Source organism: Solea solea, chromosome 14 (assembly GCF_958295425.1).
Source record: "Solea solea chromosome 14, fSolSol10.1, whole genome shotgun sequence".
Taxonomy (NCBI): domain Eukaryota; kingdom Metazoa; phylum Chordata; class Actinopteri; order Pleuronectiformes; family Soleidae; genus Solea; species Solea solea.
The window spans coordinates 13776217-13803777 of NC_081147.1; the positions used below are offsets into that span (position 1 = coordinate 13776217).

The window sequence follows — 27561 nt, forward strand, 5'->3', positions numbered from 1 at the left end:
GCCCGCCTCGGTCTTTTCCCACCCTGTTCTTTTCCTCTCTAGGTATCCTGTTTATACAACACACAATTATAGAAATATTACAGAAACTAGGACACATTTCAAGATACAATACACACTTGATATGAAGGAAACGTTTTGGCACCATTTTGTAAATATTGTCATTCTAAAGGAAAGTTTGCACAAGGCCTGTTCTCTTCATACGCCAGTTTAGAAGAAGAGGGTTTTACACTTTTTTTCGACGCTTAACTAATTGATTTACTGCAAGTGCAACATGTCTTGCCAATTTATGTGCGCATATCTTTTGTGTGTATCTGATTGTACACAGCATAGGTCGGAAACAGGTTTGGACCACAGCGGCTTGCGGACGGAACAGGGAAGGAGTCAAGAGGAAAAGGCGTAACTGCTGCCTCTTGGCCACCACATCCACTGCCCTTGCCAGAGGGTGCAATAAAACATACACTGGAGACAATTTCACACTCAGGCACACACACACACTCGCCCATACACGCACACATGCACAGACCATAATGACAAAGTACAGCTCGGACCATTATTGTAGATTTGCTGACCTCTTCTTTTAATGATGCGAGGAATCCACATAATGACGCCCGCGGTTTTGCTTTACATGCGAAACCAAAGTGAAGAGGATAACTGCACTAATCTGTGTGGGACTGAAGCACTGCGCAACAAAGAGCATCTCATTTTGGTTACTGCAAAAAATGCTGCAATTACCCCCTTTTTTGTCTCTAAACTGAGCTGTTCAGTGCATACAGGCAAGGACGACCTACTCAGAGTAACACATCCTTTGGCAAAACACATGCTCTACAACAAGATTTTTACGTGACAAAAACGAAATCTTTTGAGCAAACATCCACAGCAACAAAACATTTTGTTAGCAGACCGTATTTGTTTTTTTTTGTCAAACTCTTCAGGAGAATGAAGCGGTTCTATTGTTGTGCAAGTCAGCCAGGTTAAAAGAGTCATTTTACTCAAAGAGGAGACAGCATGAGACAGTATTCAGACACAGCGGCATGTGGCAAAGCCTTTAAAGGCAAAGGCCACCAACAGGGCAGATTCTTGTAATATCCACTGTATTGTCTAATACTGCCATGGGTAAAGTTGAGAGGAATTAATATCCAAACTTTCATCAACACAATATCCCCAGAAGGATTTTGATTTACTGGAAAGTCACAGCATAAGAGGGTTATTTATTTTTGATTAATCTGTAAACTGTTCCGATTCAGAGGATTACATCCTTTCTTTTCCTCGTGTTATCTCTGGCAAAACAATTGCAGGAATTACAAGGAAGTTTGTCTCGCTGATGGTATCAACTGAAAATGCAACCATGAGAATATAAAACTAGGTCCAAGGTCAGACTCTGTATTTGGCCTGCATCAGTGAAGCAGTAGAATCGGGGTGTAGTTGACATCATAAATCTTTCAGAAGGCCGAGGCATAATGCTTCTATGGAAATGTAAGGTGTTCCACTAAAATATTATCTTATTTATTAGCTCCTCTATACTCTTTAATGATCTTGACTCTCCTCCCCACAGCTTGAGGGTATACTCCATGTAGGCAGCCCCCCAAGAGATGAGACCAACCCAGGGGAACATGGGGGGGTGAAAGGTCAGAGGTTGTTGATGCAGAAACAAGAGTCAGAAAGCGTGGAGGAGTTACTGACCTTTGACATCACAGACACAGTGTTGCCGACTCCGAGTCTCAAAAGACCAATCAAGTTACAATAACTCACTATATGTTTCTGTCTTTAGTTTATTGCGCAACATGTTAATGTGCGTTTAATGGACTTGTGGATGGAAGTATAACTTTGTAGTATCATTTCTTCTATGATAAACATGGTGTATCATGACTGCTGATTCATATTAGTCTGATTTATTGCATTTCTCTTTATATGAGAGCTGATGGCTTGATTCTTTTTGAAATGACTTATAGTGACTCATCACAGCAGCAATGCACAGGTGGAAGTGATATTGTTAATAAGGTTGTATGTATTCAATTATATGTCTCGGGCCAGTGGGTAAAGGCCAAATATGGGCATGGAACATGGCAGGTTTAAATAAATGCAGCTGTTAATCATTTTATTACTTGAACTTGTGCTTTTCCCACGTTTCCCTTCATTTCAGTCAACACTGAAGATGGCCTACACTGAGTGTAAGTTTTATAGCAAGCATATGTGTATATATAACACATGTATGTGCACGCAACTATGCATGACCATGTCTTGAAAATGAAAATGTGTCTAGGGCTGAAACAATTACTCGATTAATCGATTATTAAATTAATAATCCACTATTTTCACAATTGATTAATCGGTTTGAGTGTTTTTTTAAGAAATTAAAACAAGATTTTTTTCTTAAATGTGAATATATTCTGGTTTCTTTGCTCCATACAACAAAGAAATCATTAAAACAGAATAGTTTTTGGGCAAAACAAGACATTTGACAACATCATCCTTTCTAGGTTTGAGAAACACTGATCAACATTTGCTGACATTTTATGGACCAAACGATTACTCGATCAATCGAGAAAATAAACGACAGATTCATCGATTATGAGAATAATCGTTAGTTGCAGCCCTAAATGTGTCACATGTCATTGTCTGTGCAACATGAAAGGAACTATAACTATAAAGCAGTGATTCATTTAATCAACACCAGTAATGCAGATAAGAGGAAATGTTAAACTATGAACCACAGCCAGTGTAGTTAATATTGTTATTAGCTATTGCTTATAGTATTGCACTTAAACTGTATATGTGTATATATATATACATATATATAAGCTACTTGAATCAAACATGTCAAGATGTGGGCAGAAATCCAGAGGTTGATATTCACAGGCCTGCCCTCTTTGGCATATTGTTTTTGGACCAGCAGGCTGCTGCTGGGTGAGGCTTTGAAGGCCCAGTGATGGAAGAGAGATCAACGGCTTCAAAAGGGGAAGTGACTATACATTAATACATGATTATTGGCTCGGACTGGAGCACTGACTCAACTACGAGTGAGCATGTTTCTTCCCGATAAGGTCCACACAGGTTTTTGAAACTTAAAATAAGAGAAAAACACAACAACATGAAGTCTGAAGGATGTAGGCTGTTCCAGCTACTCTACTCAAAAACATTATACATCAACAGCAAGATAACAAATGTTGACCCTGGCACTCAGTCACTTCAAAGTGAAAATGCTCCGGCCAAATAGAGAAACACTTAACTTAGGAAATGGTGAACGTGGCTGCCATGCTGCCTTGTTTGCTACAGTGTGACTGAGTAACTTTCTTTCTCTGGCCTTCTAACTTATTCAGTCAGAGAGAGTGGCATGTTGACAGGATATGGTTGGTACCTGGGCTTTTGAACAACCTTTTACTATCTCTAAAGCTATATTACAGCCACTGTTGAAGTTATTTTACTCAATTTGTTAAAGGTCCAGTGTGTAACATCTACAGAGGGTGTATTGGCAAAAAAAACTATCCAGAAGTAAGTTTGTACAATTGTTTTTAAATAAACACTGTTGGAAAAACTGGTGATGGAAGTTGACTGACACATACTGTCACACATGTTCACTTGTGTTCATAATTTGCCCTGACAGTTAGACTTGGAGCATGACACTGCGCAGCAGACTTTATCACTCATGTTAGTTGTAATAAGTACCTTTACCTTATCTGCTATTTTTATGGGAGCACTATATTATTATGGCCCATGGAGCACCGTGCCTCCACAATTAATGGCCCTCCCCTGTTTTGCCATCCATGTCAAGCACAGAATTACAGCGACACACAAACATGTCATTACCAATCCCCTATATAATCCTCTTCTCTATACATCTCACCGTGACCAGTATACATCACAGTATAAATTACAGTGTAATCAGTGTTGTAGTGTAACAAAGCACAGATACTTTGTCACTGTACTTAAGTACAAAATTCACAATTCAATTTCCTCCAACTATCTTTGTTACTCGTTACCACCAAATATAATCAGAAGAAGAAGAAGAGTTGGTGATGGTCTGTATTTATATAGAGCTTTTCTAGTCTTGATGAGCTGCTTTACACTACAGTTTTACCATTCAGCCATTCACACACTTCAACATGGGGTTAAGTGCAGGTTAAGTGAATTGAAACCACAACCTTCCAGTTGAAAGACAACTCTTTTGAATACATTTACCTCTCAACTACTACTACTTCAGTACTACTACTACTAGTACTCAAGTGCATTTTATATCAGAAAACTTACTTTTGATATTTATAGTTGTCGTATACTTTAAGACTAAAACTTTTACTTAAGTAATATATTAAGTAATAAAAAAGTGACTTCCACTTCTACCAGTTCTGGTAACATACTTTTACTTTTACTCAAGCATCCCTTTTTTAGTTATTTTATCCAAGACTGAGTGTAATATATTATGAGAAAATGAAATATGTGAGCCTATGTGATCACTGAATAGAAATGGCAAAGGATCCATGTCAACACGTTTTGGCGTTAAGGCCTCACCAAACAGCTCTTCAAAGACATTTCTGTCAATCAGGATGCAAAATGCTGCATATGAAAGGCCCACTCTGTGCCAAGATCTCTGCCCGGGACCCTACAGCTCTGATGGGCCACACAGTGGCACCCTTCTCGACTTTAATGTCCATATTGTCACTAAGTCCTATGGAAGTAATCAGGCATGCTCTGTTTATGTTTGATCACAGCACCGGCAGGACAGAGATGGACATTATGACTGCCGTGTCGTCTCCAGTGACTCCTCCGCGGGTCACTGGAGACGACTGAGATCGGCCCAAGATACACAGAATTTACCGTGGGGTCTCCACTGCAACAAGGACCAAAAGTAATGATGTTGCCAAGTTGAAACAGAGATGTGGTGCCTTTCAGGGACAGGGCTGCTGCGAGGGGCTCCGATGTGATGTGACAGCGGTTCTGACCAAAGCAAGGCTGTGCACGGACATGAGTAAAAATACAGAGAGATGGCTTCAGTCAAGTGCATTCAATCAACACACAACAGAGGAGTTTAGTGAATAAAACATTAGTTTCATTAGAATTAGGTCAGTGAAGACACCCCAGTCTCTTCAGTTTCTGAAGTTAGTGCCTCCCTCTTCTCCTCCCTCCGCCTATTCCTAACACTTCCCCATCCCCTCCTCCTCCTCCTCCTCCTCCTTCACACCACTTTTCAGGTCACAGTTGGAAGACCACCGAGTATACACAGTAGTACATCCCCCAGCATGCTGATTGAAAGAGGTGTTAAACAACCATGATCACCCGCATACATGTGTGTCTGTGTGTCTGGGCGTGCATGTGTGTGTGTGTGTCCTTTAAGGGGGGGGCGTTGTGTGTTGTACTTACACTCCGTACATGCACACATACATACACTCTCTACAATTGTCATAAATAACCGGTACCTATGCTGAAACTCATTGGTCTCATACACAAACACATCACCGCCTGTTAACTCTTTACACTCCCCAGGAACCACAGGCAGGTGTGACCAGTAACAACAGGATGACAGGGTTCAACACCTCTGCTCCCCACTGGCTTCCTCTCGCACGCCAGTTCTACATTCGACCACACCCAGAGTGACAAGAGCTACTTCACCACAATGTCTGACAGCCTGCAATAAAGATGCGTAAAAAAGTGTACATGCTCTGTGTTTGTGTCCATGTGGCTGATGTGGGCTTGTACTCTGGTTTTAACCCCTGAATACCTTCACTGGGATAATCCATTTAACTATAGAAGTGCTCGTCTACTCAGACAATCGTAGTTAACCCTAAACAGTCGCTGATAACCTCTAAGCCTAACCTGTAACCTCCGACCTTAACCTCAGGGCTCTTCAAACAAGACATTGGCCTCCAGGGATTCGACACATATATCTCAATGAGTTTCCTTTCCTTTCTCTGTTTTGCTTCGTCCCTCTGCATCCTTTTCTCTATATATTCTCTTATATCATGTTCTTCTTTATCTCTAACTCTGGTTTTACCGCTGGGCCGGCCCAAGATAATCCTCCAAGTCTGTTTCCTATGGAGCCCATCCTGAGTTTCACAACACAGAGTGCTGTATAGTTTGTCCGTTTATCTAACGTTCTCTGAGGATTCAATCTTTTTCTTTTTTTTAAAGTCACAAATATATCGTTTCTCAGAATATGGCAACAATAAGATAAACTAAGAAATTAACGGGTGTGATTTGTTCTCAGAATGAGTTGTGTTTGTTTTGGTGTGAAGTGCTTTGGTTTGTCAAGAACACCGAGACCATTACACTGTCACGTTGTTTAGACCTTTGATTTTCCAAGTACCGTGTGTGCAAACAGGTTCATTCAGAGCCGTATCACACGTGCAAGTACAACATGAGGAGTGGGAAGAATAGGGTGTGGATATGTATTTTATTTGAGCGTGCTATTTGCAATAACCTCAGTAAAATACTTATTCAGTACATTTCCATGTTCCATTTTTTGACCCGTCACTCACGACTATTTAGACTTTGTCCCAGACTCTTGAAAAGTTCTTTAGAGCCCTTTCACCAGGTTGAGTGGCCAATGAAGGCTCAAAGAGAGTGGTAGGAGGTAATAGTGGGTAATAATACTAATTGGTGGTGATTGCAGTGCTTCTTAAGTGGAATATCAGTGTGAGTAAACAGACGCCTGGTTCTTTTGAGTAAGCTCAACCCCAGAGTGCTCTCCCTTTCTCTGAGCACAGCCTAGCAACAGCCCGTCCTTCCATTTTACTGGGTTTTGCCCAAATAACTCAGCTGGCCATCACAACTTTGCATTGGTCACCCATCCTTTTGTTCCTGCTCTTTTCTCCCTGTGCCAAACACACCAGATCTCCATGTGTCAGAGAGAAAGAGAGGAAGGAAGGGAGAGAGGTTTTATACGTGATTTCCAGAGAGCAGAATAAATCTCATGCTGTTTTGCTATTTCTCAGACACGCATTAAGTCATTTCTCCCTTGTTCTGTCCGTTGTCATCAGAGGCTTTAAGATCATATTGTATGTATAGAAGTGATGTTAACCGCTACTGCCATTGACAGTGGCTGTCTTTGTCATATTCGAGATGAGACCATCGGGGACAACTTCATTTTTCTCTACAACACTGAGGTTTAACATTTTTGGAAACAGCTCTACTCTTGATGTATAATTCCAAGATAATCTGAGCTGACTAAAACAAGAGGAAAAAACTGTCCAGCTCTGTTCAAAGCCAAAAAATATGTTAATACAACACCTCTAAACCACATTTATTAACATTTATTATTAGATCTGTTAATGCCTGGCATCACTATGACGTGTGCCACATATGTCCCGTCACTCCCACGAATGCTCCAGCCTTCAAAGATTCCCCCACAACACAAGACAGTGGACCCTGGGCTCTGGGTTTCTGGAGGCCCAAGGGTGCCTTGTTTTACCAAAAACTTCAGTGCTGCAGCAGAAGGCAGGCCACATTGTTATGCAACAGTTTAATGTGGATGAATGGGCTTCAACGCAGGCCCAGTGAATGCCTGTGGAGATGATGGGAAGAGAGGAGCGGGCAGAGGGAGTCCCCTCGGGGCCTGTCTCTGATATCTCCTCCATGTTTTCCTTTCAGCCTTAAATGTGTTGGCCAGAGTTTATCAGAGCTGGAGAAGGAGCAGAAAGGAGGAGGCCGGGTTCTGTGTGGTTCAGCAACAGAGCAGGCTGGTTAATCCCTGCAGGCCCAACACAAGGGCCAGCCAAGCTCTGGGGGTCCCCCTTCATTTTCCTACTGATCTCCTCTCCTCTCCTCTCCTCTCCTCTCTTCTCCTCTGGCCCCTGTCTCTCTGTGGGTGACATCACTGGTTGGCACAGAGAAGCAGGGGGAAAATAATTAGGTTTAGATGGCTGAAATGTGTGTGTGTGTGTGTGTGGTGATGCAGGGATGGAAATTTGCAAGGCTATACTCAATACGAAGCACATGGACGTTACGATCACCGGAAATAATGCAGTTTATCTGCAATTTTAATGCTGCAAATGAGAAGTAAATAATGTGGTTTATATTTAATGAGTTTAGTTCCGATTTCAAGTAACGACATCCACCGCACTGCAACCTATAGTGATGTGACTTAATTAAAGGATGAAGGAATTTCAGCCAAAGAGTCATGAAATGAAGAATGTGTGGCTGGACTTGGAGTTAACTGTGATGATGGGGGAGGAAGAGCAGGAGGCCCTGCTTACACCTCACTATAGACTCCATACATGACCACCCCAGAAAAGCCCATCCGTTCACTGCACTTCGTGCTATATACACAGTCTACTTAGGAAGAAGCCTTTGTTCGTACGTAACGCTTTGTCAACCTCCATTTAGGAGCTTCTTTACAACAAGCCCAACCCTTTGAATATTAACTGTGTGATCACTCTTGCCACACAAGCAGCCGTTCAGGACCCCCTATCAGCACAGCCCAGCTCCCCTGTGCTCTGTAACAGGGCAATGTGCCCCACCGCGGCTTGGTATACAGACTCTTGTGGTCTCTCTTTAGCCACTTAGGGAGAATTTCCCTTTCCATTGCTTCAGTGACATCATTTATGAAGAACTTGATGCATTTCACATATGAGGAGAGTCTAAACCAGAGATCAAATGTGAGAGGAGGAGACAAAGAGTTGTAAGAAAAGCAGGAGAATAAAAGGGCCGGTTCGTCTATGTCGCTTTATGTCACTGTGTCATTGTGAGCCTCTAGTGGAGTGAGACTGTAGCTCTGCCTGGAGTAATGAGCGTAGCAGCTGGGGCAGGAAGGCGAATGAGGGTGGGAGAGTCTGGACCAGTGTTTTTGCAGACCAATAATCCCCTTTATTGAGTCTCAGGAAATCCTAACTGGAGTCGGAAGTGGCTCTAGTGGCCAGATGTGTAAAGACAAACAAAGATAATCCAACCCCAAAAGACAACGGACCACAAGCACCCTGCTGAGATGTGTGCGCACACACATGCTCAACTGACCACAAGCACCTCCCCTAGTATCCTTGTCATTCGGGGGGGGGGGGGGGGATTTGACTTTATCACAACCAAACAGACACACATACGTGCACAGGGATCCGTTGCTCCGTTAGTATACAGCTTGGTAAACAAGTGTAAGTGTTAGCGGTGGACTTTAGACAGTCTATGAAAACAAAGAGAGACAGTGCCTCTCTCATTCAATAAAGTTATGAGGAGCTGGAGGTAAAGTTGTTGCAAGAGGACAAGTGGAAGCTCTTCAACAATCAATTCACAGGAGGCCGCCGGAGACAAGTAAAGAAAAAAACCTTTGTACACACAAACCTGCTGCGACAAAAATGGACTCACAACTCTCTCATCTTTTGTCTCCACAGTGTTTGTGTCATCATCCAACAGCCTTTCTGTGAACCTCCAAAGTCACAGAGCAGCAGCAGCAGCAGTGTGAGCGCACAAGCTTCTGTCTTTTTCCATCATGTATGACATATGTACAGTCCGGAATGTGTGGGAGTGGACATGAGCATGAGCAGTAATGTCTGAGACAGAGTGAGTACATATGTGCGTTCGTGAGAGATTTTTGGGAAAAATGGGGCAGGACACTTACAGTGTGTCTGTGTTGTCTGTCTCCTCGTGTCTCTCCTTATCAGAGCGCCGGTTTGACCAAAGCCAGAGATCCTTGTCAGACCGTTCTGGATAACTGCACGTGATATGAGTGCAGCTGGGGAAACCAAGAGTGATCTGAGAAAGCTGCTTTTGATTAGGAATATCTCCCCAGGCCAACTGTCCCAGTCTGGGATCAGACCCAGGTAAGGCTGCATGTCTATACATGAGTTTAATATCCCCACAGAGTCACAGCCACACTGACCTATTTACTTCACCATGGAAATGGCTACGGCCCTATCCACATGGAAACAGAACGAAATGTAAACAATATTTTGCGTTGTCATTTTGGAAACGTTGTCCGTAAACATGGCATCGTTTCAGGAAATGTTTCTTATCCACGCGAGACGTCCAAAACGACTCTAAAGTGCGTACGACAGACCAGTATGTGGCGCTGTAACGCTGCTACGCCTAAAACAGAGAAGAAGATGTTGTTGTTTAAATATAGCATTATATGAACAGTAATACATTACAATTTTTACAGAAGAAGCAGAAGTAAGGAAAGAAAGGAAATAAAAAAGGTAAAAACAATATCATAAAGCAAACGGACCAAGCTGATTCCAAAAAGAGTAAAGATGGCGACAGTGAGAGAGAGAGAGAGAGAGAGAGAGAGAGAGGTGGGACTACTGTATCATTATTTTTCCAGAGTAGTGTATTGGTGGCTTTTTAAGATTTAGTTAAGTTAAGATTCTTGGACCCGTTTCCAAAATTTCAGGGCAAAACGTTGTTTCCGTGTGGATTAAACGTCGCTATGATAAAAAAAAAAACTTGTGGGGACAGCCCCTGTTCAAAGGAGGCAGACCAGACTCACCAGAGACAGAATAACACTCACATATTGTTATATCAATAGATTGACTAGGAATAGTTTTACAACCATCTTTAAAAACAACAAAAAAACAGGGCACCTGGACAAAAAAAAGCTGTTGTATTGATTTCTTTACTTCTTGATTCATTTCTGTAGTGTGAAAATCAACTGCAGCAATGGTCACTGTCTGGAACTCGATCACCATAGCAAAAGTACTGAGCAAAACAAAAAGCATATCTTTTTTTTCTTCGACTTTTTTGGCATAGGGCTCATAGCCTTCAAATGAATGTACCCTCCTGGAACTTCAAAGCAGGATTAAGAAGGGGAGCTCACGAAGGGCTAACACTTGCTGCATGGGTGCAACCACCCCATCAACCTAAGCAACCTGAGCTTCTTAAGGGTTGTTGGCATTAGGGGTCTCATGTGGTAATCCTTCATTTCTCAGTTAGGAAGAAAAGGTAGCCGGGCTTGCACAATCTAATAATATTTGGACGTGCAAATTGGATTATGTGCAAGCTTTTGTTTATGTGATTTGGTAGCGTTGGTGGTGTTTTGTTGTCACTTTTACTGTAACTGTGGAAGCATTTAGGTGTGTAGCACCTGTGTGTGACCTTCTCACACTCAAGCAGACTCAACGTATAAACCTTACACATGAGCAGCCTCATGCACATTCATTCACTGAATAATGGCTTGAATGGAGCACAGGCTCTGAAACTCACTGTTATGCAAAGGTGGGGGGGACTGACTGTGAGTGGGCCAGTAAACACACCACACTGTTTTGTCTCCATGCATTTTCACTGTCTTGGTGGAACAAGTGAGGGATGCCAAGTTAACTCCTCACTATACATTAATCACTGTCACAGTGTCCACACTGCATTAGGTCTGACATATTATGTGGAATTGTTCATGGTTGCTCAAGCGCTTTATGGACTATAAAGCTGCCATCTCTTAACAGTGGCATTTCCTTGTATTCTGAGAAGTGCACTGTACTCAGAAGAGAAGTGAGCGACTCAATACAAAGTGAAGTTTCCTGAGAGAGGTTTATTCTGGCACGGGTGCACTATAACATGTCCTGTTGCACAGCCACAACAAAAGCCAGATCTTTTGGGTCGTAACCCCCCTAATTACCACAGGCCAAGAAGTGATGACGACAACCTGTCAGCGTGGTCTGTGAAAGGGGCTACCTGAGCTGGTTCCATGAGCACCAGGTGACATGGGCCAAGAGCGCTCCAGCACCTCGAATGAAAGGTCAGTGTTATGAGTCTACATCCCAGCACCTGGGCCATTTCAGCACCCTAGAGGGACTTCTGACCTCTTAGCTTTCACCGGTGCCCAGTTCTTGGTTTAGGGAGGAGATGTGGACATTATTTCCCATGTCTGATAGCCATCTGCTCCCTCTCGGGTTCACAACAGCATCCTCTTCTTAGGCTGATCAAGGCCGTCTGCACCAATTACAGATCAGAGTCCTGCCCAATATGATGATTAGCCTGAAACCAAGGATGGATTACTGAACGAGCCTAACGTGCTCACGCCCAGGGGCCCAACGGCTCAGTATAGGCCCTTTTTTAGTCTGTGCCCAGTGGCCCACTGGCTCATAATCTGTATCTGGACATGTCAAACATTATTGTAAAAAGGTATGCTATTGATTAACAATGATTGACACTGTTGATTAAGCAGCTTCACAATATTCTCTCTGTATTTCTCAGTATAGCAGGTTTAAGGTCTCGTTTCGGCCCGCATGTTCATGGTGTATACACACAAATGCTCCCTGCCATTGTTGTCAGAGCCCATTTTCACAGAAAGGACACAGCATACAAATAATGTTAGAACGTTTCTGTTCACGAAGACCAGACAAAGGCTGACGTGATCAAAACAGATTTATGATGTCTTTGTCTGTGTTTTTCGCTGAACCATAGTTTAGTGTTACTACTCAACTTGCTGGGCCTGATTCTCACAGTTTCGATCACTGACTATAATTAGGGCTACGTTCAGATTACCAGCCACACTGAGCAATTCAGATTCAAGGAGGATCAGATTTGACATCTGTAACTCAAAGCTTCTTTATTTTTTTTTGCATCAGACGTGCATGTGACTGTACAATCTGCACCATTGCAGTTTGTGCAGGCAGATGATGACAATGCTCGGCCATGCTCACTCATGTCACTATGTACCAGATAGAACATACTGACAATCATATTTTTGTGTCCACACAATCCTGAATAAAAGTCACTTCAGCCTGGTTATCTGAACGTATTTCTCATTTACCTATTCACCAAACTTGAGAGTGACTTTTTGTTTTGTTTTGTTTTAAAGTTGCGTATCATTGAGGTTTTGTTCCCCCCCCCCCCCCACACACACACACACTTGCGTGACATAACAGCAATTCGGAGTGACCAAAAACAAATTGTGAGACTAAACGTGGACGAGTGGAGTCATGATGGAGCTTACAGTCACCTAAAGCCCCCAAATCTGTTCATGGGAAAACTGGGAGGTTACAATAAAGACGTAGCAGGCAGCTTGCCGAGCGGGAGCGCGCCTGCGCGTTCCTGCTGAACCGTGTGGAAGTTTCCCTGCAAGTTTAGTTGAGAGAGACGAGAGGAGCAGTGGTGGGAGCGGTGAGGCACAAGGAACAAGGAGATAAAGAAAAGAAAAAAAGAATTGAGACTGTAACGGGAGCTTTTTTGTGTGAATCAAGTCTCTCCTGGTTGTTGCTGCTGTAGGTGTTTGTGTTGTTACCTCACAGGAGAAGAGTCACCAGCGTCAGGTAAGTTTAGTCACTTGATGTCGTTGTGTGAAACTACTTGAACAGTGTTGTGGGCGTCTGTAAGTGTGGCGTGTTTTTTTTCTTTCTGTCTTACTGTTTATTAAAGTTGGATAAACTTTCATGTTGGGAGAGCTGGAGTTGTTTTTTTTATCATTTCAAACAAATGTCACCATAAATATTGGAGTTTCTTCTTAGTCTCAATGAAAACAAAGGAGAAATTGTGATTTTGCGGTGTTTTTCATTTCTTGAATTATCTTTACTTTATAACCTTCATATATTCCATTTTACAGTAACTTCTGATAAGCGTTTCTCTTGTATAGATTAACATTATTTGATGAAGAGATTGTGAGGCGCCGGGGTGAAGCAGCGCGCTCCTGCGGTCGACCCTGGGACAGTTTGTTGGCAACCAAGCGCATCCTTCCAAAGTTTCCCAAGTTTCCCAAAAGTTGTAATTCTGACTAAGAAAGATATGGAGGACGCCATGTGTGTTTTTGATTAAAAGCATAGTCATGTCTTTTAACCGATGATTAAAGACGTACCCCTGCTGCACCAGACACCCGAAGCCTCTGACTCATTCCCAACTGCATTACTAATCCTGTTTAAAACCTGCTGGTGCAAGTGAGTGTAACTGGCTTTCAGATATTAATCTCCCCATAACGTGGAAACAATATGATAAAGTTGTGATTTCTGAAGCTCAACCTCTTTACGGTGTTGAGGTTGTTGTGGTTAAGTGAGCATCTATGTAGTCCCCATGTATTTTAATTAGAGGGGAGAGGACGCATGGTGGAGGTGTGTGTGCATGCTGTGAAGTGAAACTAAACAGGATGGGACAAGCTGTTCAAACTGCCTGCAGAGGGAGGAGGAGGAGGTGGAGGAGGTGGTGTGTCTGGTACTTTCTTTTAGAAAACCCCTTGAACTTCCACGGAAAGTTGATGAGTTGAAGTTGAGGTTACATGTTTAGGTTAAGCCACTTGTTAGATCAGTGCGTGCACTGGAATCACGCTAATGAAAGGAGAAGTCAGTCCAGGTGTCGGCTCATGTGAGGTCATGGGCCTCTGTTCAAACTGCCTGAGTTAATGAGTATGACACAACCCCCAGCAGTGACAACAGTGATTGTGTTTCTCCTCTTGCACGCAACATTGTCTGAGATAACACATTTTTTGTTGTTTCTTTTTTCCTAGACCGGAATTACTCATTGACCTTTGATCTAGAGGTGACGGGAGAGAGGAATACACATTAATATTGACTGACTGAGTGAGGAGAGCAGTTTCCCTCACCACCACGTCGCCCGCCAGCACCCACGTCAACTCTATGCTCATCAACTTGACAGTGGCCATCAAGGAAACTTGTGCCTTTCATGGAACACGGTCTGCCCACCCCGCTGCTGCCCCAGAAGCTGTGGAAGTGACGGCCATGGATTCACGTCCAGCGCTGGTCACTCCTCCACCACCTTCCCTAGCACCTCCACCACCACCTCCTCCACCGCCGCCTCCTCCACCACCTCTACCCACACCCTCTTCTTCTTCTTTAAGTCGAGCTGACAGTGCTCGTCGGAGCCGACTGAGGAAGCTTAACTGGGAGCGAATCCCCAAAGAAAAGGTGGAGGGGAGGAATAGTGTGTGGAGTGGGGCGGCCCCGGGTGAGGATGAGTTCCCCATTGACCTCCATTCTCTGGATGAGCTGTTTGGTCAGAAGGACAATAAGCCTCTGGACAGGACCGGCACCCTGAGGCGCCGCTCTGTTCTGCTGCACTGCAGATCCCCACAGGACAGCTCAGAAGAGGTCAGATCATGGGAGGGGCAGTGATCGCTTTTAGTCTTTTTTGAAGATGATGTGATTCCTTGTACTTTTCTTCCTCTTATTAGTGTCATTTGCCTTTTCACAGATCTCCCTACTGGACTCCAAACGCAGTATGAACATTGGAATATTTCTCCGTCAGTTTAAGATGTAAGTCTCCTTGATTCCTACCAGATAAGATTATTTGGCAGCTATCTTTGATGCAACAGTTAATGAGCTGATTGATTAGTTAGCCCTTTCCTCTGAATTTGCTGGAGGTCACTATCAGTCAGAGCTTAAGGTGCAGCTCACTGAAGTGTGTTCAACTGTGCCCAGGGGAACAGGACTTCACTTAAGACTGAATTAAAGTGTGTGGATCATATATCAAACTTGGATGGGTGTGCGAGTGCGGCGTGTGTCAGAAGTGTGAGGTCTGCGTGCAGTTGGTGCAGGGGAGGATGCACCCTGAGCAGCTGGGCAGAGAGGGGGGTCTCCCGGTATAGTCTGACACCTGCTTGACTGCCCCCTCCCGGTAAGAGGGACCCCACTGGTGGCCTGTCATATTTATTCTTCCCCTAAAGCCATTGAAGGGCATTTACACTCCCGAAACAAAGCACAGCTAATGAAGAGAGCACTTTAACCATCTCTAAAGAACATTCATACAGTATGGGACCTGAAATGTTGCTGACTGGCAAAAGAGATTAAGGGAAATAAAGCACTGTTTTTGGGATATTGCCATGCTTACACATGTACACCCAAGTGAAGATCACTTCTTTTGTAAACCAGATTTGTCAGAACTTGTAAGGGAAGCCATTATGTAAAAAGAGCCTCTTCTGTACACAGACATTAGTCTTATTGGGAGGTTACTGGCCCTTTGTCCTGAAGTGAGTTGTTCAAATGTGGGCGTAGTTTAAACAAAACGTGATATTGCATTGACATCAGTGTCTGGTTAGCTCTTTCATGATGTTTTGATTATGTGGCAGCTCTATTTATAGGCTGTTAAAGGACACAATTCATACCCGGTGTACTTTGGATCGGATGTCGTCAAAGAGTTTGATGTGCATATGAATGAGGAGATTTTGTTTGAGAATAGAAGCTGCACATGGCAGAATCATGCACATATGAGTATGCGTGATGGGCTATAGACTGGGGCGGAGGACCGATGTGTCACAGGTCAGTCGGTCAGTCAGATTCTGGTCTTTCACCTTGACACCCAGATCTGTTGTTCTGCATGTCTGTCTCGTATTTTCACCAGCGTGGCATCAACCAACCCTTCCTTCCTGAAGCTCTGATTGATAATAACAGGGTAAACCTCAGTATTGTGAGGGGAAAAAAAGGGTTGATACTGCTAATAACACAAGTTTTCTTAAAAAGGGTGTCCTGCCTTTTCTCAGGGTGAACTGTCCATTGCATGGTAACAGTGATGTCATGCTAAAAATGTTTTTGTTGCTGTTTTTCCACAGGCCTGCTAAAGAGATAGTTGAGGACATCAGACAGGGTGTTGGGGGCCGTTATGCAGCGGAAAAGCTCACAGAGCTCTGCAAATTGCTCCCCGACAGTGAGGAGGTAAAATGCCTTTTTGGTGTACTAATACAAGAGTGACAACAACCCCCTTCCCAACCCCTCCCTCTTCTCTTACTCGTCATCTGGCTTTGGTTAGGTGATCAAAAGTTTGCTATTACACCATGTCAAATGATGTGTTTTGTTTCTAGCAAAAGAGCAATAAGCTGACAGATGGTGGAATTGACTGTTAGCAGCATTTTGGTTTCAGTATTTCCATTTGTTTTAATTAAAGCGGTTTTCCAGATTTAACTCAGCATCTGTTCTCTCTCAGGAGTCCCGCCTGAGGAGGTTCAGTGGCGAGCGGGGCTGTCTTGAAGAGCCTGATCTTTTCATGCTGCTGCTGGTGGAAGTCCCCAGGTACACCTCACCTTAGATTCCTCAGAACTGTTTTCCAACGGAATTTTATTCCTGAGCTTTAAAGAATTCCTCTTTTATCTGTTTGTTTTAATGGGATGCGTGTCCAACTCGCAGGCTTCACACTGTGATGACATGTGCTTGTTGAACTGATGATTGATCAGGAGTGCCTGTCTGTCTCTGTCATCACCGCAGTCCATTCATCCAGTCATTCTTCTCTTTCTCTCTTCCATTAGTTTTCGGCTTCGCCTCGATGCCATGATCCTGCAACAGGAGTTTGACCCTGCTGTGACCTCTCTGTGTGTGGCGGCCAGATGTCTGAGGGAGGCGGCCAGAGGTAAAATAACAACAGGGAGTTGTGTACTCCACCGCTATAAAGGTCTAGCTAGGTCTGTTTTGCCCTTTTAAATGCTCCTGTTTACTGTGATGACAATTGAATTCTTCACACATAGGCTATATCATTGCTCGGGTTCAGAATAAATGGCTGATTTTCACCTGCATTTGGTTTAATATTTTTGTTCAAAATAAAGTTATTGAATGATTATATTACCTTGATAGCAGTTGCATACACATTCATACTATTTACTTGAGACACAATATTGAATCTCTCTCTCCTATACCCTCTTAGAACTACTGAGCTGTCCTGAATTACACTCCATCCTTCGTCTGGTGCTGAAAGCTGGGAACTACATGAATGCAGTGAGTGCCTCTTTATTTTTATTCGTTTTTACCTCTTTTCTTTAACCTGACAAAGCAGAGCCAGTCCCTCTTTTTATCTGTGTACAATACACCGATCCCTCGGGGTGTGGTGTGTTGAAGGGGTGTCACTGTGACTGCGCACCTGGGTTTTGTATTGTTAAAAAAATGTCACATGTTTCGAGTGCATTTGTTTTTCTGACCTTGTATGTGGCTTCTCAGGGTGGATATGCAGGGAATGCTGCTGGTTTCCGTATTGCATCGCTGCTCACACTGGCTGACACCAAAGCCAACAAGCCTGGCATGAATCTGCTGCATTTTGTAGCCATGGTAAGAACTGCAATTTAGATACCACAGTGTAAATATTTTATACAAAACAGTTGGATGCATTTTAGCAAGAATAGTAAATTAATGTGGAGTGTAAAGAAAATGACATGCTGGATACTTTTTTAGAATCTGAATACTACCATGGTCAATGAAGACAAACTGCCTTGTATACGAAGGCATTAGTTAAGTTAAGTTAAGCATACTTGATTTAAAAGAAATAAATGACACACAGTGTCCAAAGAACATTAGCCCTCCTGCCAGACTGCTTCATAACACACATGATTCAGTCTACATTCACAAATGACGTGCTGCTTATTTAGAAACAATAGCAAGATAATTATTTGTGTTTGTCTCCACAGGAAGCTGTAAAAAAGGACCCGAGTTTATTGTCATTTCCCAGCCAACTGGGTCATGTTGGCTCCGCCTTCAGGTTGGTCTCTACCCAAATTGCCATCACATTCAGTATGAGGGAATATACTACTTGTCTTACAGAAGCCAAATAACATCAAACGCAAACTCCTACTTAAACAGACACAGCGCACATGTATTTTCACTCTTGTATCATTGTAAGGCAGCCAGCTTTTAGCATCGGCTTTCTGCCTGGTTAAAAGTGGGTCATGACAACCTTGGTTCTCCAAGCCAATATTTGAGCTCTGCTGCAGCATTTAACAAAACTCGAGTCCAAGTCGGGTGAAAAAACGTAGTTCCTGCACACTTTGGATTCAATTTCAAAATGTTGGCTATGTTTTTAAGATGTCGTGTTGCACATAATTGCTTATTATCCTGCGTTCTCATTTCCTGCAGGTTGTGTGAGGAGTCCGTGCTGGAGGATTTAGCTAAGTTAAAAAGCAGAGTTGTTTCCCTCAAGGCCAACATCCAGACTGAAGCAGAGATTCTACAGCACACACAACCTTTCTTGGAGGTATACAATATCATATGACTAAGATTTTTACATACCAGCAAATGTCCTATTTAAGGTTTTGCACATTTAATAGAGGGTAATAAGATGAATAATGTATCTCCGTCCACGTGCAGGTAGCAGAAGAGCGTCTGAAGGAGGCAGAGGATGAGGTAGAAGGTATGAGGATGTCGAGTCAGGCTCTGGTGGAGTTCTTCTGTGAGGATGACAGCACTTTTAAACTTGAGGAGGCTTGCCGGGTCTTCCATTTGTTTTGTCTCCGCTTCCAGAAAGCTGTCCAGGTTAGATCCAGAAGTTGTTGGAAAAGTCTCAGATGGGAAGGAAATAATAGACAAGCTAGACTCAAAGAATGAACTAATTTTAACTTGTTCTACAGGAGAATGCAGACCGGGAACTGAAGGAACAGAAACGTTTGGAGCGTCAGCGCGAGATGGGGGAGAAGCGTCGCTCTCTGGCTGTTTGTACGGGGCTGGACCTTGGCCTGAGTCTTGGCAGAGACTCTCACTGTCAGGAGGATGAGCTGGAGAAACTTTTAGAGAAGAACCTAAGCTACACTTGGAGCCGTCGTAGCCTGAGAAACTCTGAGCCCCGCAGACACTCACACCACCTCCATGTTACATCTGTGCAAAAGAACTTCCCTGAGTTGGGCAGCAGCCCTACATTGAACAGTTATCACTTAAACAGTTCCTCTGACCACGACAACAGCATGGTTTGTAGCTCTCCGGACACTGATGGCACATGTTCCCCCACTGACCATGAGCGTTTTCTGAGAGGAGGGAACTTGGTCAAGCCCAGCCAAACAGAAGCAGCTCAGGATTCACATGTTGCTTTATTTCCACATTACACAGTCAAAGAGAGCGTTCCCTTTGTGTTACAAGGCCAATCGAGGGAAAGTAGACTTGCAAAACAACATATAGCTTTGATAAACACTGAATCTTCTCCCAGCTCCTGTGCACAATCTGCTGCTATACATACAGACACAACTGCACTATGTGTTAAAACACAGGCCTCTATGCATAGACAAAGGTTTGGCCCACCAGTGTCAGACAATAATCGCTCTCTTCTGGGTAAATCAAATAACTCTTCTGTCAGTGAGTCTGTAGCGGAGTCTGCTCGTACAAGTAGAATACCCTTTCATAGTGACACTAACTGTACACTGTCAAGGTACCAGAGATCTGAGAGCCAATCGCACGTATCTCCAGATAAAACCCAGTCACAATCACAGATAAGCACTGTGACAAGTGCCACGATGCCTTTGCCTGACAATGGACTAACAGGTCAGACAATTACAGAGGGAGTACCTACATCTGTGGACAAGAACTGGATTCCATCCAGTCTCCCAGAGTTCAGCCAGTCACAGCCAGAGGAGTATGCTGACCTGCCAAGTCCTGAGAGCGAGATTTCAAAGTCATACTCCCGTGTTGGTGAAACACTGGAGTGCCACACATTAGTGAAAGGCCTCCGATCCTATGACGCCTTGTCACCCCCAACCTCTCCACTCCCACGACCTGCACCAACTCTCTGCTCCAAATGGAGGAAAGAGAGGAAGGTTGACCTTCAAGAGGGGACAACTACAGGCTCTCCTACATCAAAAGACAGTCAAACCATAAAGATCCCCGTGCGTAGTGGAATCGGATCCAAAAGAGGACTCGTGTCACGAGCAGGACCTTCCAGCAACACAGGCATTCCCAGGGTCCGCTCCAAAACGGAGGCTTCAAATGCTGGTCCAGCCACTACAAACCCTCCCAGTCCTAACCGACTGTCCACAACTGGTAGCATATCAATACGCTCATCTCCCATCAGCCGGCCTGCCACCATTCAGGCAGAGGTGAAACGAAGTAATAGCACACAGGAGCGGACTGTAACTGAATCACAGACTTCAGGAAAGTCCACTCTGACCCGCAGGTCCTCGGACAGATCCGTATCAGAGAAAGTGACAGGTAGCACGCCGCCAGCTTTTGTCAGAGCGAGTCCTTTCCGTGTGTCGAAAAGACTCGCCCCAAACTCTGAGACTCAGGTTTTGTCCCAGCCTCACACTGCTCACAGCCCATCCTCTGCCACAGCCAAGACAATACGCACTGCTGTCATATCTGCAGCCCGAAATAAAACTGCCAAGGCCATAAGCACAAGCTCCTCTCCTGCTAGCTCTAAAATACCTTCACCCTCTCGGCTACCTGGCCTCAAAATGCCTCGTGCTACTGCAGCTCAGCCACTGTGGAGGTGATAGAAGTAAATGAATGACTGTACTGTGCAGTTTCCTTTTATGTACTTCAGCAAAATATATGCAGTGTTGATAATAATGAACGGTGTGTCAGAAAATAGCTGATATCAGTTCTCGCCCACCGTTAGTTAATTTAAATTCAACATTTATCATGTATACATGTATTTCCAGGTACTTAGGTTCTAAGTGAAACAGAGCTGCACGGGGTGCAACTGGGATAGTTGATCTCGTTTGTTATAGCCACTACTCGATATGCTGAACAGATCATTTAAATCCTACCTCCTTTTACATGTTCTTGTGTCCTTTGCAGGCAGTAGGACACTACAAACATATTTAGAACAGTCTAACATGCAGTGTATTTCATGTTAGTAAAAGAGATTCAACCAAGTAAACAGAGTGTGGTTGGAGTGTTTCAACCACTCTGGCATTTTAGGAGTGATCACTGCATTCTCACACTTCACAATCTCCCAATCTGAACTTAATTCAGCACACTATTGAATTGCTCGCCCTATTGTTGGGAGGCCTCATCAGTCAGATGCACTTTACAAACTGAAGAAGAGGCTTTGAGGAGATGATGTGTAATTTGTGTTTTATATCAAAATATTCTATAACTTTATTGAATAGCATTGGTTGTTATTCACGGCATTATGTGGCTTTGTAAATAAAAGAAGGTGTATAAAGATGGTAATGTGAGAAAATGTGTTGACCGTGAATTAAAAATGCATCCATCAGTTGAATGAAAAAGTACTAGTGTTACTAACATCCTCTAACCTGTTTTGTGTTCAGGGAATACAAAGTCTGTTGTTGTTGTTACTTGTATCTTGCTGTCCTCGGTCATCTTGTCACCCTAATTATTCTGTCTCCATCTTTACTCCCGCTTGCTGCATCTCTTGACACAGTCATCCTCAATCCTGTCAGTGGCTGTTGCCATGGAAATGCTACAGACGTCCCAGGGAATCTCCTGGCAGAATAGTGAGGTGCAAGGGTTGGGGTGTAGGGTGACTGAGGGTGTAGGGTCCCAGTGGGAATTCTCTCTTTATAGGCTCCGGTGACGCCAGAGCCTCTTGGAAAGGCAATAAACTGGTGCCTCTTTGTGTTCTTGAGTGTCCGGTTGTCGGACAGTGCTGGCCTCTTAACCTGGCTCAGTATATAGAGGTGACATCATCAACGGGTCTCCAGGGGTGCAAGTTTGAGTAATCTTAAGTGATCCCTTCTTAGCTGCCTTATGTGTTCTGCATTGATCTGAAAGCACTGGCTGTGAGAATACTGTCACGTCTGAAGGTCAATAAGTGATATATGGGCTTTAAGACCAGTTTTTACCATAGAGGGGACGAGGTCCAAAAGACCGGAGACAGGATTCTTTATAATCTGTTTGTATTTGTGGTACTAATGCATACCTAGTGACACACTGTGGCAAGTTCAAGAGAAAGGATGAGACCAAAGTAGAAAGTCTATAGGGTGCCCATGCATTCAGACAACTCTTAGAGAGTTGGCAGGAAAAGAAAATCAAGATGAGCCCTTTTGCAACCATCTACAGACTGGATTTAAAGTGTTCATGTGTTAGAAAGGCAGTTACTTGGTTTTCAATATGTGTCACACAATGTATTATATTTTGTATTGAATGTATTTTTAGTTGGTAATTAATGCAGTCAAGGGATGGAAAAGTCTGACTTCATCTTTGCATCACTGAGGGAAATGAATCCTGTCAAATGCAGGGGAAAATGTCATACCACGCTCCACTCACAAGTCTGACAGCTTAATATTATATTGGTTATAGGCACATAATTGTGGGTGTCTGAGGATTTGTGCACTCAAATACAGTTTTAGCCTGTTATTTTCTAGTACTTAATACTAATACCTGGGCGTTCACTTCAATGTCAGGTCTATTATCTCTGTTACTAATGTAGATTTGCAGATTGATTTTACACGAAACATACCGGTTCAACAGATACAACACATTAAAATACATTAGTAAATCTAAAATGACATACCTGGTGTAGCCTTCTTCAGGTGAGGCCAATTCGTAAAGATGGATGAACTATCCGAGGATCCTGGTGTGCACCACTGACAATGTGCCCTGAAATGTAGATGATAGATTTTCTTTTCATTATTAAAATATGTAACCAAATGAGCAATAGATTAATCATCAATAAGTAAATGACAAACTTTAATATTAAAAGATACATGAATGAATGATTGCACAAAAAACTACTAAAAAAACAAACAAACCAAGACTTATATTTTAATCTTTAGTCAAATATAAATAAACAGGCCTAGTATTTTGGTTTGTCCCCTAACAACTACTGGTAGGTGTTTATATTTGGGAGTGATCCCTGTCATCTGCTGATGGCTTGCAACCTACAAACAAAGCATGGAAAATCTTCTCAGGACGTTTAACATATTGTCCCATGCATTATTAAAATAAAATATGAATAAAATAAACAATACAAATCAAATGAAACACTCAAAAGAGAAAACTGAACTGTTTACTGTTCTTTCACTTAAACACTACGTTGTTCACCATACGCAAAGTACGAAAGCTTAGAGTCTTGCAGCAACCCTTCAACTTTAAATTATAGTGCGGTTTTCCGGACAGGGTACCATACAGGCTACATACATCCATAAACACAAGTACAGCATAACAGCGCCACCCAGTGTAGGAAAGAGAACAGTCACAAAATGAAACTACAACAACCAGTTTGCATTGTTTCCCGTACGCCTCTTTTTACGTATCGGACAGCTCCCCGGATGCGGCTGTGATTGACTATACCAGGCAAAAAGAGATCGAAAGCCAAGTGGCGGTAAGTCACATAATCCTTCAAATGTAATATTTTCAGCAAAATACCGGGGTTGAGACATACATGGGAAGAAAGTACAATTTTTAAAATAACCTAGCAGTGTTATCTGGTTGGACACGGCCCTTTTTGGGCAGCGGCTCGAAGAGAAAACTTTCAACTTGTTTGCTAACTAGCTAGGTTGTTAGCCACCGAATGCGCTAGTTCCTTAGCTTGATGCTAGTTAGTAGGGGAACGCCTAGTATCATAGGTGAACTGTGCTAAATAATACATGCCAGGAAATTGGGAGTCTCCCGGTCGCCTCACTCGCTGTGTTTTGTCAGGGTTGTGTTTATCTATAAACTTTATACACACTTACTGTAAGTGAACGACCGAAACTGTCGCTAACTTCTAACTCTGTACCGTTATTTACGACGATGAGCTAGCGTCGGTGGCGGTTAGCGTGACTGCTAACTGGGTGAAAACATGGATCGATGTTCAAACTGCTGTCATTAGTAGGGTTCGTTTAATTTCTTTACTGTCCACGCTCCATATGTTTGCTGCTGACGAAAAGTTCAGACTTGCACCTTGAGTATTGTAAATGGACGTTACTCAGGTGACCCTTTCTTCTGTTGTCAGGTGCTGCAGCCCCAGTGGTCGTAGGCAGGATGCAGACCATAAAGTGTGTGGTGGTGGGTGACGGGGCAGTGGGTAAAACTTGTCTACTCATCTCTTATACCACCAATGCCTTCCCTGAAGAGTATATTCCCACAGTGTTTGACAACTACAGTGCCCAAATGAGCGTGGATGGCCGCACTGTCAGCCTCAACTTGTGGGACACGGCAGGCCAAGAGGAGTATGATCGCCTGCGCACTCTCTCCTATCCCCAGACCAATGTCTTCATTATCTGCTTTTCTATTGGCAGTCCCTCTTCCTATGCCAATGTTAGGCACAAATGGCACCCGGAGGTGTCTCATCATTGCCCCAACGTACCCATCCTTCTTGTAGGCACCAAGAAGGACCTGAGGGGTGATGCAGAAACGGTGAAGAAGCTGAAGGAGCAGGGCCTCGCCACAACCACTCACCAGCAAGGCAACTCGCTGGCTAAGCAGATTGGGGCTGTTAAATACATGGAGTGTTCTGCTCTGCAGCAGGATGGCGTCAGGGAGGTGTTTGCTGATGCTGTGAGGGCAGTGTTGTATCCAGTCACGAAAAAGAACCCCAAGAAGTGTGTGCTCTTGTAAGAAATAGTTCCCACTTTTGGACTGTTAAGAGAGATGATGGAGATTCACAGATGCAAAGGAAAGCTGAGGAATGGTGGTTGTCATCTGGCTGCCTGCATGCCATGACCAGCAGTGCAGACTTTGTGTTCAGCGCCTCTGTTACTGCTCTCTTCCTTATTCATCTCTTGGAGGATTTCTCTCTGTTGCCATCATCACCAAAGTGACTATGCCAAAATGCGGCAACTCACTGAATCTCCTCTATTTTTCTTACATTAAACTTTTTATATTTACACTTTTTCCAATTTTACATCTGTTCTAGATTTATAGCTTCTCTGCTTTGCTTTATAAAATGCTGATCATGGTTGTCACAAGCCATAATAACATCCAAACAAACCAATCAAGCTGGCCTGTTTGACTGGAGAGAAGAGATTGAACTATGTTCAGGTGGAGGAATAATGACTACCTCATAGTCACACTTAAGTTGCATCTCATGGGTCTCAAGCAACATCACCATCAAAATGCTTTAACTCGCTGATTTAAATGTAATAAACAAACTATAGGGTGAGCAAGTTTTAATTCCAAGCAGTTCGAGTTTAGATGAGGTGTATGGCTCCTGGATAAATGCCAGTACCCCACAATATGCACACATTAGAGTTGCAGTTCCCTTTGTGCTCGGTCTGGTATGTCAGAGCTGTCTGTCCGGCTGCTGCTCCGGCCTCTCGCACTGCTGCCTCATTGCCACACGTAAGAGCCTGTAAGCCTTTGATGATAAACTGCACCAGTAGAAGCAGCCGACCATTTTTGCTTTTCAGTCACAGAGAAGCAGGTGTATGAAGGCCTCTGCCAAATTAACCCACAAGGGTGCTGGATCTTATTGGGCTAACAGTCGGGAAGTCAGGTTGTAGTTCAGCTCTCCTCTGTCTTCGTCTTAACTCTTGATGCTCACATGAGTGCCATGAAAAACATGCCTAAGAATCGCTCTTTGACAGGGTGCTGTCAGAGAGACTTTATTTTGTCTAATTATGTTAAATTTACTCTGTAAATGTTTTATTTTCCTCAAATGTTTTTAACCTACAAGTGTGATAATGGCCAAAGTTGAATATATTTTTTGTAATAGCCTATGTTTTATTACTACTCAGATTTGATAAACATCAACATTTTCAATTATGTTTTTGCCTTACATTTAAGGTTAGCAAACTATTACCACTGCATAATTGATTTAGTATAGCATATAATACCAGAATACCTTTTAACTGGCTTATACTAGGCTATATACTTCTTTCCCTATAGTGTCTTGGTTAGATGAATATCATTTCATCTCGGAAGAAGCAGCATCTCAGCTGCCTGGTTAACCATGCAACAGCAGTTTATCTACAATGTGGAAAGAGCGTTTTATTTGGTCAGATGCCTTAAACCAGGGACCATCCTAGATCCCCTTTGTCAAGCCCAAAGTTGGTCACATCACTGCTATAAGTGCCACAAGACCTTTTTAGATGAAGGTCAAACCATCTCTCCAACAAAAAACAGAAACCTTCTGCCTTAGTTCCTAATTGCGTCACTCTTTGTTAGACACAGGTGCTAAACTGACATGTTGCTCGGCAAGTGTTTTTGCATTTTTTGAAATGGAGCGCTCGCGGCCCACAGCCCTTAACAGATTGTGGTTTGCATCCCTGCATTGCATAGTGCAATGAGAGCAAAGCGCAAGCACAGCTTGCAAACTTGTTAAGCAGGAGCTGCGTCAGTGAAAAGTGCCTTGTGTGATTTTTATACTTTTTATAAAATAATATTTTAGTAATGATTGGCTGTTTGTTTGTGCTTTCAGCTGCCAGTAATAAAAGCACCCCTCATAAAAAGTTATATTCATTTACTCACACAAGCGGGGTGTTAAATAAGAACCTATTTTGTGGCCTGTGTATAGTCTAGAATAACTAAAGCGCAACACGAGTGGGTGGTTTTGTGTATCAGCAGTGATCGGATTGAGATTTGCTTAAAGATGTGTGAACATTTTTGCAGATCAGTGTGTGGAGGGTTTTATGTAAGTGCACAATTTGTCAAACTGTCAACTGTGGCAAACTTGTTTTTTTTTTTTTTTTTGCCACGTCCTGATTTCACTCAGATAATGCTGTTGAAGTGGAACATACACCTGTGGGCTCGGTATGTGGGTGTCCCATAGCTGTATGATACCGTGTGCGTGGTACTGCGCTTTTACACTGGGAACTTGATTTGTAGAGATCTGTTTGTAATTGTTTTATATATAACAAAAGCATATTTGTATAAATGAACTAACAGTGAGATGATTTTAAATTATGCCAAATAAAATGTTGGTTAAAACCATTTTTCTCTACTGTTTTGTGACACAAGAGTTGCAGTGTTGAACATAATCGACACATTGTTGCGCAGCAGTGTAACAATGGAGTTAAACTGAGGTGAGTGTGAATGTTATGTCCTCTGAGGTCATGGAAACCAGACTGAACCTGTGTGTGCGTGAGCGAGAGCGGAGTGACGAATACACAGCCCTTTTTATTTTCGCTTCTGCAAACCGTACCAT

At 43.2% G+C, this 27561-nt stretch overlaps 2 protein-coding genes and 1 long non-coding RNA gene across 5 annotated transcripts; 2 read left to right on the forward strand and 1 right to left on the reverse strand.

Annotated features, from left to right (window-relative positions):
- LOC131472408 (uncharacterized) lies at positions 1-23095 on the reverse strand. Its single transcript, XR_009242094.1, has 3 exons — positions 23008-23095; positions 17753-17886; positions 1-47 (listed from the first exon to the last, which is right to left on the reverse strand). It is a non-coding gene; the product is annotated as an uncharacterized LOC131472408 (long non-coding RNA).
- Positions 9042-21835, forward strand: fhdc2 (FH2 domain containing 2). 2 transcript variants are annotated; one of them, XM_058649548.1, is made up of 14 exons: positions 9042-9228; positions 9309-9477; positions 9579-9737; positions 14342-14942; positions 15046-15107; positions 16400-16502; positions 16771-16856; positions 17090-17190; positions 17482-17552; positions 17772-17879; positions 18236-18306; positions 18681-18798; positions 18912-19076; positions 19172-21835. In XM_058649548.1, exons 4-14 carry the CDS (start codon positions 14472-14474, stop codon positions 21017-21019), a joined length of 3204 nt encoding a protein of 1067 aa, XP_058505531.1. In that variant the 5' UTR covers positions 9042-9228; positions 9309-9477; positions 9579-9737; positions 14342-14471; the 3' UTR covers positions 21020-21835. The 2 variants fall into 2 exon arrangements, with proteins under 2 accessions (XP_058505531.1, XP_058505532.1); XM_058649549.1 differs by lacking the exons at positions 9042-9228; positions 9309-9477; positions 9579-9737 and adding an exon at positions 12835-13160.
- A 636-nt stretch (positions 23096-23731) lies between the features above and the next one.
- Positions 23732-27347, forward strand: rhogd (ras homolog gene family, member Gd). Of its 2 annotated transcripts, none has more exons than XM_058649550.1 (2): positions 23732-23817; positions 24430-27347. In XM_058649550.1, exon 2 carries the CDS (start codon positions 24459-24461, stop codon positions 25032-25034), a length of 576 nt encoding a protein of 191 aa, XP_058505533.1. In that variant the 5' UTR covers positions 23732-23817; positions 24430-24458; the 3' UTR covers positions 25035-27347. The 2 variants fall into 2 exon arrangements, with proteins under 2 accessions (XP_058505533.1, XP_058505534.1); XM_058649551.1 differs by lacking the exon at positions 23732-23817 and adding an exon at positions 24160-24310.
- The last annotated feature ends 214 nt before the right edge of the window (positions 27348-27561 follow it).